Consider the following 17,371-nt stretch of genomic DNA (forward strand, 5'->3'; position numbering starts at 1 on the left):
ATTCATTCGCCCTGAAGACGATGGCAGAGAAGGCCATCGAAACGTTGGCAGCAATGGCCATCATCACCCGGCTGATTTCCCGAGAAGATTTCATCAACATGTTGAGTAATACCTCGCTGATTTCTCTATTTCTTGAATTCGGTTTTACAGTGTAATTATACCAGTTAATGGATGGGAGATTAAAATCTCCCCCGATTACTATTACACTTTTACTGCCTCTCTGAGTAAATGCAGATATTTGATTTTCTTGAAGGTACATAATATCGACTTCGGAGTTCGGCGGTCTATAAAAAGAGCAAACATGAATACTCCTTTTGTTTCGTTGTTAAATTGTACACCATACGCTTTCTATTTCGTTGTCAATTATTTCGTGGGCGGCGCTGTGTAAATGTGATTTAACGGCTATAAAAACTCCGCCACCAGTTCTATTGCGTCGATCGCATCTGTAAATTTTATATTCTGGAGGAAAAACTTCGCTGTCGCTTATATCTTCCGTAAGCTAGCTCTCTGTCCCGATGACCACGTCCGCGTCCTGAAAAATATGCCCGATTTCGGCGCGCTTGTTTTTTACGCCACGGCAATTAACTACAACAAGGTTGATGTCATATTTTGTAGTTAGAGTTTCGGTTGGTTCTTTTCCAAGGTTTTCGATACTCAGCGGGTGAATTTTATTAGCAGTACCAATAATATTTGACATGTTTTCTTTCTCTGGATCGCGAGTTTTGGAAATAATGACGCTATTTTCCGTCGCTACCGCTCCTAAGCTTACTTTCTTGTATCTTTCGCATTGCGGATTTCCTCGGAGGCTACGTTTAATTAAATCATTGATAATCCTGCTAGATGACCGACCCTCTAGTCTAAAAAATACCTACAGTGCTCAAAAATCCTACGAGCCACCCGTTACGACGCCTCTTTGGCATAATGCACCCCAGACGAATTGAGGGGAGCCCGGCACGAACTAAGCACCGGCCGAATGATCCTGGGGAAAGTGTGGGGGGGACGCGTCTCCCTAAAATTTCATACGTGGGACATGTCCCTCAGAGAATTTAATGAGGTTACATTTATGAACTAGAGTAATTGGCGTTTTTATCTCCCGATGGAGCATGAAATTGGGTAAAAATGGGTCGAAAAATGCTTAAAAATCACAATTTTCATGATTTTTTTAATTCCGGGGGAGGACTCCCTGACCTCCTCCCACTGGAAAGTAATCCATGCCCCCTAGATCTCCCGGAGGTCGGTCCACACAAAGTTTCACTGCAATCGACGCAAATGATTTTGATTAAGATTGTGTGGAAAATTCCTACGTTTCCTAGTAAGCCAATAGAGTAGGTAGCTAAAACTATAGTAAGAAACTGTATATATAAGGGATAACATAGAAAACAGCAATACAGAAATACATTTTTTTCTCAAGTGTAACAATTGAGTAATGTAATTAAGGTTCTAAGAGAAAGGTCTATGTCCGACGAGTTTACTTGATGGAAATGTATTTTAAATTATAATTTAATCATAAATTTATTTATTCGTGGATTCAATATTACAAGCATATTTCACGTTGCAAATAAACAAGGACGAATTAGGAATCCCTTTTTGCCATTTCCTGTATTGGGATACCTCAAGACAAATTACAATACTAGTTAAAACAATTATTTAACCGAGTTTTTTTATATTTTAAATTATCTAACATAGTTACAATTTCATAATTTTTCATGAGAGAGACAATGTAGTAATTTTCCAATCTACGCTTTTTAAAACTCGAAACCGGCCGAGTTTTTGTGAAGATAATATGGAAAATTACTACGTTGATTCACTTGCTATCGCAGGAAATAAAATGGAAAATTGTCAATTTGATGGATTAAATCATCACAGATTTAGACTTCGGTTATCTACCCTAACTATATCGTATTTTCTTGTAGCATTCGGATCACCCTAGCGTCAGCGAGTCAAGGTACTTATATTAATTGCTCGAGCAACCTAAACCAAGCATCTAGCCTCCGAATCTCAAGCGGCTTCCAGCGTAATTCGTATACAAGACCAGATGTTAATGTTAGAGGCGATGAATTAATACGGAGAACGATGGAATCGAGATTTTACCTTCCATTACTTTTCCAGCCCAAAGTTCTTTATTTTCTCAGAATAGCCCTAATTGATTTAACCTCCTGTCGTTCAAAAGGTAATTTAATTAAAAATGACCGAAATTCCAGATATGTTCCTTTAGGTGTACTCAAATAAATTTTAGTAACATACGGGTTGAATTTAATTTAGTAAAAACCTGCTGAATAATTGTTTAAATGTACCGAGGGAAAAAAATTATCATAGATTTCTCAGCAGTAATGCGATTAATAATTCTTGTAGGCTTCCATGGCCCAAGAAAGTTTGGTGTTTTGGAGGTCGTTTCCAAAAGGTCGTTCTACACGGGGCACGTATAAGCATGATCTGACGCGTGTTCAAAGGCGCCGTCAAAATTGTGTCTTGTTAAGCGGTAGATGGCTAGAACACATGCGAGAATGCATGGACTTGAGATGGAAAAATAGCCTCTTTTCAAATTTTTGTCGATTTTGTTGTTTTCTTTTTTAATTTTATACAAATTCATTACTTAATAAATAATGTTCCCCATGTATTCAAAATCTTTGAACTATACTCATTTGCAAAACTTAGTACAAGTCACTTAATTCCCAGAATCAGCCGTCAGGAGACTCAAATGGCAGCCAACGAGTTCGGATGAAAATAAATGTAATGTTGGTTGTCTGCAACCAGGCGGTGCCCTACCCGCTGTACGGGTTGCATACAGCCAGGGTCAAGTTTTAATGTTTAAAATCGGCTCCCTAATGTTACAAGGATATGCAAAATTTCATGGAATTCATTTTCTTTTAACAAAAACTAATAGGATGGAATCGGGGAAAATCCCTATCTCCGTACAAACCGTTTCTGCAGGCAAAAAATTATTTAAGTCAAATAAATTTATGAAATGAGCAAGGGGAATGTTCTCAATTAGAGAGGGCTAAAACAAAACCGTCTTGAAAACCTTATGGAGAAGATGGAGCAACTTGATCGGCTATGTCATGAGACACGAAATGGCAGATGTTTGGATGCAGATGATCATCAATGGACAAATGGATGGCTAGGAAGGCAAAGAAAGGGTAGGATGAAATATATGGAGCAGCTGACGCATGATGTGAAAGTAAGGATCTAAATTGGTTTGAAAATATTAGCTGACATGATAAGTATAAGAAGAGCTGCATCAAATTAATCTCAGTATTCTTAATCCGTGATAATGATTACTTCTGTCCTAAATACAGAGAAACATGCCCGAATGACCACCCAGTCCCAGAACTAGGGCACGCCCGGGCAGGGCAAGGGGGCACGTACCCCAGGTGGCAGATTTCAGGGGGCGTAAAAATTTGAAAAGTTAATTTTAAAAAGTTACTCCTTTTTTCCGATTAAATTATTTAACAATAATTATAAATTTGTAAATGATTAAACAATATTATTAATAAAACTTCTTTATAGCAAACATAGGATGTGTAGTTTCAACTACCATGTCTAAAAAAAATAGCTTACGGAGGTAGGTACCTATTATATTTTAGTGGTGGGGGAGGCTGAGGGAGGAATCAGTGGACAGGAGGTGGGAAACTGATCTTTGACCCACCAGCCAAAACTCCTAGTTCAGGCCCTGTGACAATCAATATTCAGCCTCCACTTTTCCCCGAAACATATTTTCCATTTAAACAATACACATATATGTATTCCACATTTATTTCATTGGCCAAATTTTTTCGGCCTTGGTCAATCCCTAAGCAACCAACCCCAACATTTCCTTTCAGAAAATAACTTGGAATTTTACTTGGGAATTTCTCTTTTCTAATCTAAAAGCTATGTCCTAAAGAGTGTTCTACAGCTGTTTAATTCATATAAACAGCCACCACTCCATGGCTGAGACCAATATTAATTAATTTATACCCCTAAAATATATACATTTGCATTTTTATTAAAGTTGAATTTTAAACTCAAGTCAGTCAAGCCGTTTTAAGTGCGGCACCATTCAACTGGCGCTTGCCTTTGCTGCTCTTCCCTGGATCCTAGCCAGAACCTTTGAGAACCTCTGTCCAGAATATTCTGCCGAGGGATATATATATACATCAAAGCCAACACCAGCCCAGTTTCCGTGAAGCCAGCGATGAGCGAGTTTCGCTTTGTACTGTGACAGTGCCACAACAATAAAGTCTTTTCATTACCCAGCGCCAGTGTGTAATTTGAAGTACATACCTTTTCCCACATAAGTAAAGGTATAGAGCCCATACCTGGAATGTAGCCAGGTTATGTTTGGATGCTTGGATTTTACACAGGTCTTATGATAGGTCTTAATAAATTAAATGGACATTCTTAAGAAAATTGGGTTATGTAGGAGGGATAGGCAACTGATTATACATATATTATTTTTTATGGGTCCTTCTGAGTAAGTGAGGGTTTCCAACAGAGCGTCAGAGTGGGTAAGCATTTGACAAGTTGTAGGACAAGGCTGAAGGTGTTGGATGGATTAAGCAATCAAACCTTGTTTGGATTAAGAAATCCAAGTAGAAACAATCCACATTTATCAGATTCCAAGATATACAGTCTCATAAAAGTCAGAGTCAGTCGCCTTGTGTTTTGAAGTTTATCTCTCATTGGAGGAAGAAGTCGATGTGAGTGTGGCGAATTCCTAGTGCTGGGCAGCTTGTACCCTGGCAATTTTGACAGGCACCTAGGGCAGCGACTTCAGCCATGTGGTTGAACCTAGCAGTGGTGCTTCAAACTAGGAGCTCTGCCGCATAGGCTCTATGTTATCACCTTTGCTGTGTGTTGTGTTTGCTCAAGAAATTGTGACCCAGGCATGGGAAGTGTTAAAGGCAGGATTTCAAGCGTTAGGATTGATGTTTAAGCCAGTGAGGTTGGTGGATGATTAGGTATTCATTACAATGTTGACAAAAGGGTTACGTACACTGGTTGATGAGTTAAGCAATGAAGTAATGAATAAGGCATCAATACTAACCACAATAACAGAAAAATATCTAATACAGTTTTGAAAAGCATCGCTAGCATTGAATCTGAGGCTTTAGGTTAAATTAAATATTTAAGTCAAAATTAGAGCAGATAGAGCAGTTCAAAATATTTGGGCAGCAACTGAGAGAAAAACAGATGCAGCAGAAAGAGCTAATTAGAGGACCATAATTTAAGATTTTAAAGAAAAGCCTAGTGAAGGGCCTTATATGAAGTGTAGCCCTCAACGGAGCAGAGACCTAGATACTCATGAAGGAGGGCAATTATTAACAAGAGGTGTCTGAGATGTTTGTTTAGAGGAGACTGGAGAAGGTAAAGTGGAAAACAGAAGAAGAGGAATGGCGAAGTTCAAAACATGGTAGGTGAGGAGAGGAAAGTTCCAGATGAGATACAGAGGAGACACAAGTTTTGGATGGAGAGAGAGCTAAATGGCGAAGGAATTTAAAACCCAAGTTACAGGGATATTGTGATTTGAAAAGGGAAGTCAAGCATGGTAGGGGATACCAGATTGTAGACCTCCCTTCCCTGGTATATTACTTAATTACATGAAATTTTTAGACATCTACCACATTTATCGTGAAATGAATTCAAAACACAGATCTCTTTGCTCAACCAGACCACTTCACCAATTTTACCACATCAGAAATCTGGAATGTTGGAGGTTACACTCACAAATCAGAGTTACTGCTACAATATACATACGTTAACTGGACAAAATGAATTAAAATAGAAGAAAGAATGTGAATTCAAATGAGTCTACAGCTAATTTCTTTCCTCACACTCAAAAATTTCAGCCTCACCTTCAAACACTGCACCCTATTAACACTAATGAGGATATGGTGACTGAGTGGCCCAAGAGTAAGGTGTACTCCCACATCTAAGTGCCAACAGTCTATAAAAGGGTGGATGAGCAGGTGATGGGACATTCTACTGTCCTTGAGATGAAAAATTGTCTCCAAAATAAAAGGAACTGCTCAAGGAAGTCAAGAATATTAGGGTGGAGAAGGAAATGTAAAACCAAATATCAAAATCCTGGAGATTTTCCTTGCTTAAAACACCATAATACTGTTACCCTTTTCTTAATATTCTGGATGTTGACAGAATTCCCAAAGATCTCCATGGGAGGCAGCTAGGAACCCAGCAGCGTACCACACAGTGTATTTATGTGACTTATATGCCTAGGCCAGACATGTTGGCTCACCAAAGTACACATGTTCAGGGTATGGAATGCCAGAGGTCGATTCAAGGATTGGCACTGGGGGACGTAATGCCAGTTTCTCTCAATAATGATGTGGAGTAATAATGACATTGTAATTTTCCACATAAATTTAACTGACACTACAAGTTTCAATACTTAAGGTACCATTACCAAGGGTAAAACTTCAATTAGAGAGTTATACCCACAATAATGGCACAGTACGTGTTGAAACTAGTTCACAGATAGTATGTAAACTTGCAAAAAACTTGTCATAGGGTTAGCAATGGCTTGTCATGACAAAGCTTGCCATGGCAGGATTGCATCGAACTTGCAATGAAAAACTAATAGGGTGGTTTCCTATTATTTTTTTATTGCCTATATTGGAAGATAATTACTCCTGGAGTATGTATTTCACGCTTTTAGATTATTAAATGACGATATCTATTTTTCGCGATTAAATGAAAAGTGAAAATTTTCAAGCGCGCGAAAACGCGACGGGTAAGGAAATCTCTCCGTGTGACGTATTTCTGGTTTCCCCTCCCATCTTGTGAGGTGACCTTGATCAAGGCTCTGAGCGCTGATAGGACGCAGGATGCTAGAGGGTAGCTGAGTACCTTGCTGGCTGGTAGCGCTTGGCTTAAAAAAGGTTTATTAATACCTTATCAAACGAAGAAAACTTTCCGACCTTAGCCAGTTTTAATAGGTGATTATTAAGACATGTTTCCCTGAGCTCTGCGCCTCATGCATGCATTGGTAATCTCAGACGATGTATAACTCCTATCTTCTCCCATAGAAACTAGGTCCCTGTGACGTCACGTGGAGTGGCATCGCATGGGCGCCAATCTGGCCCTTTTCAAATGAGGATAAAAATGGACCATGGCCATTCGTCTAAACCGGTATTTCTAAAACGAAATAATTTGTACATTATGAATACAGTAATGGTGGGTAACAAATCGCAATCAATGCCTTTCGGTTTCTTTGATGAAGGAAACTACCCTATTCTAGCTTGAAAGCTATCTGCAATCTTGAATAAAGCTTGCCAAGCTGTGTGAACTCATGCAAGCTGTAGATTTGTACGGGTTAAGTTTGAAAACACATAACAAGGAGGTTTTATTCAAGCTAGCCGCACATTGGCAGGCTTGTTATGACAAACTTGTGGCAAGTGTGTAGCAAGTTAAGCATGCTACCTGGGTTAGATGAATCAACCTTGAGTAATAAATTAAAATACAGTAGATTCCGTTTAATGGGTCCACCGGTTACTTGGGGCAGCCGCTTAATTGGGGCAGATCTTGAAGAACAGAACCCAATAGAGGAATATCCCAGAGTATCCTCCGCTTAATTGGGACAGCATGCCGCTTTATTGGGCCATGAGCCGACAACATAGACTCCATACTCGCGGCGAAATTCAACTTTTTTGTTTTCAGAATACTACTTTTTTATATTTTCCTCCTTTGATTTACTCTTATTTTTCACAAATGTTCCTATTCTTGCCCTATTTTGAGAGCTCTTATTGTTATATTATCCGCTGGAGGATAGGACTTTTCCTTAATAGGACTTAGTAAATGACATTCATTTAGCGTGGCCCGAGGCTGTGAAAAATATTTATAACTAAATTGTTATTATTCTTAAAAATGATAATAAATTAACTAAACTCACTGATTTATTAATCATATTATTAGTTTAATAAACTTATGTTGATTTATAAACATTCTTTAGTCTTCTTTCTATCATTTCAACGTTTTTTTATGCCCATACACAGGATAGTTCGCCGAATTGGGGCAGCCGCTTAATTGGGGCAAAGTGCACAAGTCCCGCCCGATATGTCCCAATTAACCGGAATCTACTGTATCACCATTACTCCCATCACCTTCATTCACTAAGTGAAGTGCTTTGGTGCAGTCAATGTAGAGTCGTTGAAATTCAGTTAGTTGAAGTCAAATGTCTGAGAGCTATAATAATTCATTATTTTTGGGATCACACGTGTGAAATATTAGTGGCAGAACCCTAAAGAAGATAGGTTTTATAAAGCCTTTAGTGAGAAGGTTCTCTGATGAATAAGTGACAGAGGATTCCTATTTTGCACACATCCGGCTGCACTGTAAATGTTGAGCAAGCACACTGAAGCCAACACAGAAAGATTGATCTGTAAACTAAATAAATACAAAGGAATAAGTAGAATGAAAAAAATGTATGTGAATGAACACGGAGTATGACACACATCTTGCACAAATTAGGCTGGGAAATCCTAGAGATTCCTAGACTATAGTGCTTGGCCTAGATAGTGGATCTTGATCACCCTCAACATATAAATATTTAAAGGAACGAATACACTAGTTTTAGTTTCTCCTAGTTGACCCTTCCCCCAATAAAATCAATTTTAATGATTGGTTGATTTCCCCTGAATTACCTGGGTAAGGCCTAACTGGGTGTCTTGCCCTCTCCCCCATCCTGGAAGGACATCATTTAAATCCTAACTTTTTATAATCACAAGGAAGCCTTAGTTGGTCTTCTTTAAAAAAAAAATTTAAATGAATACAGAATGAGAAGCATGAGAATATTTTAAACCTCTCTGTATGGAGCTCTTTTTTTGGGGTGGAGTTACCCTGGTATTTTCGTCCCTCAGATTTGGGATCCCACCCTTACCCCGGCCACTGGACTACTCCCTCTAACCCTATCATAGCACAAAACCACAGTCAACTTATTGCGTTACCAGTGATTTTTTCAGCCAAACATTGTATTTGATTTTCAATAGTTTACTATTCCAAAATAATTACTAACATTTTTTTAAGCATCGTGGAATTTTAAACGGGTTTCTAGCATCAATAACAACAAAGTTATTAAATGCAAGGTAATAAGGCTAAAAGTTCGGAAGTCTGTTATTTTTAACAATAAAATTTTGTTTAAAAATAGCTTACGCACAGAACAAATGAATAATTCATTTCAAAGTATTAAAAAATTGAAGTATGCAAGAAAATATATAATTGAAAAAACTATTGACAATATAACCACTTCATAATCGATTCCTTTGGTGAGGATGATCATAGATAAGTGGGTTGGGCTTGATTGCCGAGGAGTGGCCTCAAGGACTCGCTAAGCTGGGTCTCAGGCCGGGCCTGAATGTGGGTGGTTCTGGGGGGTCCGGTTCCCCCCCAATTTTCCCCCCAAATTTCAAATTTATTTTCTTTAATAAGGCAAGAAATGTGTTTTTATATATTGGGGGGGTCCGGACCCACTGGACCCCCCCAAAAAATAAAAATTGATGACTTTTTCAATTTTTCCTTTTATGAGGCAAAGTGAATGTGTTTTTATATTTCGAATTTCGGGGGGGAGGGGGTCCGCACCCCCCCCCCCCCCCCCCGCAACGAAATATAGAAATTGATGATTTTTTCTTTTTTTCTTTTATGAAGCAAAGTTAATGTGTTTTTATATTTCAGGGGGGGTTCGGACTCCTGGACCCCCCCACAAATTTAAAAATTAATGATTTTTTTTATGAAGAAAAGGAAACCTGCTTTAATATTTTGAGGGGGATAGGGGAGGTCCGAACTCCCTGGTCCCCACTGTGCAACACAAGAATATTCTAGGCATGATGAAGTAGGATATATTATTTAAAGTATCCAAGACATTAAAGATATTTTCCAGACATCCAGCAGATCTTTAAAATATCCAAGGCATTGAAGATATTTTCTAGACATTTAGAAGATATTTAAGATATCCAAGACATTGAAGATATCTTCTAGATATCTAGAAGATATTTTGTGCTATGTGGGTAGTTTCAGCTGTAACTTGATGGGGTTCACTCATTCTTGGCATTATATCTCATTACCTTTAGTTCTGAGAAATCTACAACACCAAGGACAGAAAAAAAGTTAAATCGAATCAACTTGAGTCTTTAGAAAAGTCTGAGGGGGAATATTTTATCGTCAACGGACACTAACGTTCAAGCATGGTACTATTAGTATCATGCGTTCAAGGACATCCAAAGTCCACATGACGCCACTGTCGAATTCGAAAAAGTCCGCGCTTCTCAGTCGATAGTTGAGTTATCGCATCGATAGCTATTCGATTTCAGCTGCGCTTGTTACGCTGAACCCGCTTCACATAGCAGAACAGCTGACACATGATTTGATTGCGGAGTATACTCCATGTAATTCGAGTTGTGGGACAATGAAACGATAAAGTCCTCTTTCGTTAAATGGGTGGGAATCGTTTAAAATACACCACTGTTCTACTGCACTAGTTCTTTAGTTTTTACCACGTTAAAAATGACACAAGAACTATCTGGCGTTACGGTGGTTGTGTTTATCGCCTGCGGTGTTTTGACATTTATACTTCTATTTATTTTTGCTAAACGTCAGATTATGAGATTTGCGCTACGCTCAAGAAGAGGACCTCATGTTCCAATTGGTCATGATGCCAAAAAGGTACCTTGAAACATGATTAAGATATTATGTTGTTCCGTAGTGTTTGAGATTACTGATGCAAATTCTCTTCCTTTCTGTGTAGTCGCTGAAAAAAGAAATCGAAAGGAGAATAGATGTCATTCCCCGCATCATCTACGAGCCGCAATTGCTGAATAATAATGATTCGCAGTACATAATTAACAAGGGAGATTCCGTACCACCCTATTATTACAGGTTGAAAGCCGTCGATGATGTAAAGCTTCTTGGTGCGTACCTATATTTATAATTAAGGATTTAACTTGTCATCAGCAATAGCTAATACTATTTGTTCCTTTGTGTAGAAAAAGAAATATGCAAGCAAGATCCCACTCTTCGTCGTCACCCCGCAGAAAATCTGAGGTCTTACCTCATTCACACGTTAGGAGGACCACTGAATGGAATGTGCCAGAAATTGGTTCATCAGTTTTGTGATATGTACGAGCACGCACGACACGATCCAAGTGAATTCGGCGATGAAGAATATGAAGTTTATTCTAAACTGCTGCTGAAGCTGATGGATGCGTACGTAGTCTCTTTTCTCTCCATGAGGCATCTAAAGTGGCCACTATTATAACATGTTTCCCGTCTATTTCAGAGCGAAAACAATGAAATCGTTCCCCAATAGTCGGAGATCTAGTCCCAGTAAAACACCGATCAGAAAGTGCATTGACAAAGGTGTTCGCAAAGGATTGATGGAAGCCAAGCTTAAATCGGCGAAGAGCTTTGCAGTGGAGGCAGAGAACGAATCTTCATGTGTAAATGATAGGGACATCAACTCTTTAGAAAGACCGACCTCTCTCACTATCGATAATAATGAGAGCAATGAACTGAAACATGAAACTACAGTATAGCCCTCGCTGTAATTACCCTAAGTAACATACATGCGTGGTATGTTATTGGGGTTTTCATTTGACTTTGTACCAGCATAGATGATCTCATCATATTTATTATTTCTCATAATCATATATTCATTCATCCAGAAACAAGCACGGTATTGTTTCAAGTGTGTAAAACATTCATAGTCTCCACATAGTCTACGGAGATTGCATTGTTATTCACAGTTCATCGAGTTCCTTTGTCATTACTTCATTTCCCTTTGCATTTAGCACCAACAAATCGCATCCAAGCATTCTTCTTCAACAAATGAGGGTTTTGATGAACTGATAAAATCCCTCTGTTTAACACGGTCCTTTGGTACTGAGGTACATGTTCCGACGTTGAGGTGTGAAGAAGCCATTCTAATACCTAGGATGAAAACAGTTGATTTTCAGTGTTAGCTTCAAATTATTGAACATAAGTATGAAAGGACTGGGTATATCCAGGTACAAGTCAATATTACCTAATGCCTTGCCTGGCATTTGGTTTATGCCAAGTATGGTTTATGCCTTATAATATTTAAATGCCTTACCTGGGGTGATACAGGTTGCCATTCTGGGAGCTGCAAGACAGAACTCAGTGCCTGAGGTAATAGGTTCATCCTCTGATCTTGATTATTGGATATCTTCTGCATATCAGGTGCAAGGCAGCTACAGAAAGACATGCATACAATACACAGTATCCAAACGTCTATTAAGAAAGCCGGAGCCTGTAAAGGACAATATTTTCTGGTTACAAGCAATTGTACACAATGATTTGGCGAGTATGATTGCAAAAAGTGCCCAATCACAGGAAATGAACATCATAGAAATCAGGATTGTTAAATGGACTTCAATTTTGTTCTGTTTTTAAGCAGCTTTTACTTATAGTCATCAATGTGAAATATACACAAGCATGCTGTGGTAATAATTTGTATATTTTTGTAATGTAGCCTGTTAATTTTTGTAACATGTATATAGTATCATATATTAACATAGAAAGTTTGCCAACAAACTGCCTCAGATCTTCTTAAATGTATAAATTTTTGTAATTGAACAAAACAGGAAAATTCAAAAATTGAAGCTGCTTTTGGGTGGAAACCATAATGATGCAAGCCCTCACTCATCACACCATTCCTTTCGAATGCCTCATATGTGTATACATAGGCAAACATAAATGTTGTGATTTCCAGAATCGATTCACCCAACATGTTACTTATACTTAATCTTCAAAAGATCATACACAGGTTTAAAAAAGTATGGCAAAAGCATACTGTATAACTGACTATTAAAAAATGTATGACTGAATGTTTAAGATGATTTCCATTACATAATTCACTCAAGTGTTTTCATCTCATTGAAATCAATATGATGCAGCCACATTCATTGTTATGAATAGCAATAAAAGGATTTCAAAACTTAATATTTTCATCTTATGACTAATATTTGATGATTCTTCCACACAGAAAGTAAGCTGCACCTCCTGCCAAGTAAGTTCAGCCTTAATTGAAAGATAATGGAAATAAAGGTGTTCTATCCAAACGTTCTCATGTTCACTCGGCGCGTGCGTATATGCATGTTAGCAAGTGCACACCCAAAGATGAATGAATTATAAAAGAAAACTATTCCTTTGCAACGAGAAGGATAAAAATCCTGTCTGCATATGCAAGAAACATGAAGCTCCGAACGCTACAGCTATCTCCTTTTCAAATTCACCGCTCTACAAGTGTGTGATTCCGTGGCATCGCGCCGGGCGCATCTTCGGTCTATGCGATCGCCTGAGGGTGCTCTGGTGGGACGAAGTAAGCGGGGGGGTGTGCACTGTTCAAATGGGTGATGGGAGCATACTCAAAACGATGCGAGTGCGCACGCACATATTTTTGGTGAGTGACTCGCAGGTAGAGTAGTGGTGCAGCCGCCACCTACACTACCTGCGCCCAGGATCCTAGTCCGTCTACAGAGTCATCTGTATGGCCGTTTTCTACTACTTCCTCATAGGGTGTAAGGAAAGGAGAATGAATTTCACCTACCGTCACTTTGTAAAGGTGTGTTTAGAATAATTATTTTCATGCATGCTAATATTATTTCTGTTCATGCAATTTTAAGGGTAGAAAATACCAGTGATATGTTTTGCTTGCAATACATTATATTATGACGAAACATGATGCTCATGGATTAGTATTAACATTATATAATTAAATCATCCTATATCTGCTCTAATGCACACCCTAGGTAAATTGCCGCCACTGCTCTAAGGTGCAACAGCAGAGGCACCTCACAGGACACTTCTTGGTATAAAGTTAAATACTACGCACAGTCTTTGAACAGCTAACAAGTGCCTTTAATAAGCTTTAACAAATGACGGTTACATAAAGATATAATTTTAACTCTAATAGGCTCCTTCACGAATTATAGATCATTGACTGCAACAGATATCGAAAAAGTAAAACACCTGTATTTTTACTTTTTTCAATCTATCACCTTCTTCTTGAGCTTTTTCATGCAAAACATAGATAGCTGAAAACCTTTTACATATCATTTAACGAGATCGCAAACATAATGAGCTTGTCGCTCATTCTCCACAACTCTTTTGCCTTATGCAAAGGATTTGTTTGGTTTGTCAGAGTTTACACTCATATGAGCAATTCCTTCCCTCAATGAAAGGTTCTCCCTAAATGAGCTAGATCTCTAATGATGTTACTAACTCGTGAAATAGAATTGGCAACTTTCATCTTCTCTTATTTTACATTAAAGAATGAATGGCTGAGTGGGGCAGATTTTTTCGGCAGTAACTAATATCTTCCTTCGATTTCCCAAATTGTTTAGATGAATTGAGATTTTAGGTGTGAGTAGCACTAATAATATGATAATCTACTAATTGCTGGATGAATTTACACATGAAAGTAAGAAACTGACCTGATTCTCGTCCTTGGAGTCATCATCACTTATCATCTTCATTATTTGCCCCATCAGTTGAAGTGTCCACTGGCAATTCACTGTCTGTTCTTTACATTTGAGCAGGGTTGGGGTTATCGTTTTCAAAATGAATGAATACTCTCTGCAAAGAACATGACAGATTAAATGTAATTACTTTAGGCTTAACTTTGTGGAAACAGCTTACACATGGCTTGATAAGACCCTAATCTATTTGAGATATGGGCAATTTATAAAGTCCTGACATTCTCTGTCAATCTTTAACTAGATTTTCTGGTAACTAGAGGGTTAAGCAGAAATACAATTCAGTGGTATATACATGGGCAGATTTAGGTGGGTGGGGGCACAGGGCCACATGTTTCTTCCAGATGCTTAAAAAATAGACATGATTTTTAATAATGTATTTATCAATGATCATAAACACTGGTTTTTTGTGGAATGAAGTATGGAGATGAAGAATACATTTTGTACAGTAATTGCTGTATGCTGTTCTTATCCCAAATATGAAAGGATCATTTGCCTTTCAGACCCAGACCTGTCCCCTGAGAAAAAAATCCTGGATCCACCCTTGAGTTTAGTGGACGAATATTTCTTTGACTTTAAATAATTTATATTCTGACTGAACTTAAAAATGAAAACTTTAGTGAAAAGAAACATTGAAAGAAATGTTCCTTATAAAGGCACAATTTACCATAGCTAATAATCTAATCTATAGTAACATGTTAAAAATGTAAAAGCATGAAGATATTAAAATTAAATATAGATTAGTAAAAAACACTGAAATAAAAACTTTTTGGATCCCTAAAGAAAGTGGGGGCCCTAAGTTGTAGCTTGTACATAAATCCTGCACTGAGCTTATACATTCATAATGAAACTAGCTCTCTGTAAAAGCCACACTGTTAATTTTTATAACTAACACAGGTTATCCGGAAGATATCAAACAACCTGCATTGAAACCTGAGTAGGCTTTGGAAATGAAAAGTGTGGATTTTAAACTAAAGCAGACTTAAGATTCATTTACACTTCACTGCTTAGAATATACACACAGATCCACGTCTGATATGTCCTTACCCAGGCAAGGCAGAGGCAGCATCAATTATTTCATTCAGCCAGAATAATGGGTTGTCAGCATCATTGCGACTTGCCAGCTCACAACGAATCCTAGCACCTTTCCGAAGTTTCTCAGAGGTAACTTCCCACCAAACAGATGGAGAACTCATTCTTTCCACATACTTCGTTGGCAACTCTCCCACACATTCAACAAAAGCAGTAAATGCCTGTTAAAGAATTTTTAAGAAAATAGCTACTTATACAGATCATATAACAATTAGTTATTCACATTTTCCAGAGAGCAATTGCGTTTCAGTGACAAGGCTTGAGTAGCTAAAACTATTTCATATTAACTATCCAATGCTGGTAAATTGGGACACTAACACTAGAAGGAAATAAACGATTATTCCTCAGTCCAAAGTCATTAGAGTGTAACCATGCTTGAATCCATTCAGTGATTCAATATTCTAAAATTGTAATCTAGCCTATGTATTTGTGACACTCAGAGGCGCAGCTAGAAATTAAGGCTAGTTTGTGGTCACAACCTATACTGGAGGGTCTCCGGGGGAGGGTAAGGAATAGCCTCCAGGGTAAGCGGGAGATGCAGGGCCCCCCCCCCCCAGAAAATTTTTAAAATAAACGGCTCAAAATGGTGAGTTTATTTTAACTGAAATCGATTTTTCCATCACTAGTTCAAAGTATCGAGTGAAATGACTTTGGGAAATGAATACGCGAAGGGGATAATCATCACACACTCTGCCAATTCAGCCAACTTTTATAAATCAAAGATAAATGTAGAATTAACTGTTTGAATATTTTGTTTCGAAGGCTGTTTGAATATTTTGATGTTTTGTTTGTGCAAGTCATCCATTCCCCTAATATTAGTTACAAAAATTGTCACATTAAAATATTTTAATAAAAAATTCTCTGAGCTCTGTGGGGGGTTCCCCAAATCTCCTCCATTGCTGTGCCACTGGCTACACTTGTATTAGCTTGACAAAGCCAATTGACAGGAAAAATTAACTATTCACAAAAATTTTTTTAGCTTGTGCGTTGGACCGAAATTCTTTTACTTTGATTCGTCAAACCATAAGAAGTTTGCCCTTTATCAAGAAAATCAACAGAAAATGATTATATAGATATAGATGAAATTGATCAGGGCTGAATTAATCCAAATAATATTAGGGCTCTTTAACATCACTTAGAACAGCATTGCTCTGCAAAGGTGGAATGATCAGATAAAATAAGGGTGGAATAAACCTTCATTTGGAAAAGAACATGGAATCTTTACACCCAAAAATGGACGTTCAACCCATCAGGCGTGCAGTGCAGTTAGGGGTGGGGTTTTAAGAGCAACTAATACTGGGGATATGGAATGTGGTTGGCCTCGCTGAGAAAATTTTTAAGATAAATGATTCAAAGTGGTGAGTTTTACGGCTTTCCGAGGGATATTTTATTAATCCTTACACTATTCTATAAGTAATATTTATCCAATTTAGTAAAATGGATTACATTTTAAAATTACTCTGAGTTCTGGGGGGGTTTTATCCCCCGAAGCCCTCCCCTTGCTGTGCCACTGTAACCCGTCACACCTACACAGGGGCGTTGAAAAGTCTGCTACATTCACAGATTGCACTATGACATAGAACACTGTAATTGCAGGGAGGCAGACAGTAATTGAATTCTTAAAATATAGAATACACATAACTTACTGTCACTGGTACTCGGCAATAGGGTTTGTAAATTACTCTTTGAATCGGCAAAGTTTTGGGCTGAAAATGTTTTGGAGAGCCATCTATTTCAAGTAATTGGCATTAAAATTTCCAACTAATATACCTTAGCTTTCATAAAATACATGGATA

At 38.0% G+C, this 17,371-nt stretch overlaps 2 protein-coding genes across 2 annotated transcripts in view; one reads left to right on the forward strand and one right to left on the reverse strand.

The window, feature by feature from the left end:
* Positions 1-10,319: 10,319 nt before the first annotated feature.
* LOC124168947 (protein C1orf43 homolog) lies at positions 10,320-11,522 on the forward strand. The gene is made up of 4 exons (XM_046547363.1): positions 10,320-10,653; positions 10,736-10,898; positions 10,974-11,193; positions 11,267-11,522. Exons 1-4 carry the CDS (start codon positions 10,495-10,497, stop codon positions 11,520-11,522), a joined length of 798 nt encoding a protein of 265 aa, XP_046403319.1. The 5' UTR covers positions 10,320-10,494.
* A 77-nt stretch (positions 11,523-11,599) lies between these two features.
* The window catches only part of LOC124168945 (focadhesin), a 39,072-nt gene continuing 33,300 nt past the window's right edge, over positions 11,600-17,371 (reverse strand). Inside the window, exons 16-19 of the mRNA XM_046547362.1 lie at positions 15,531-15,736; positions 14,442-14,583; positions 12,080-12,256; positions 11,600-11,916 (exon numbers count right to left, since the gene is read on the reverse strand). Coding sequence (XP_046403318.1) covers positions 11,758-11,916; positions 12,080-12,256; positions 14,442-14,583; positions 15,531-15,736 — 684 coding nt within the window. The 3' untranslated portion in view covers positions 11,600-11,757. The remainder of the gene's footprint in view (positions 11,917-12,079; positions 12,257-14,441; positions 14,584-15,530; positions 15,737-17,371) is intronic.

The sequence above is a fragment of the Ischnura elegans genome, chromosome 12, assembly GCF_921293095.1.
Source record: "Ischnura elegans chromosome 12, ioIscEleg1.1, whole genome shotgun sequence".
Taxonomy (NCBI): Eukaryota; Metazoa; Arthropoda; class Insecta; order Odonata; family Coenagrionidae; genus Ischnura; species Ischnura elegans.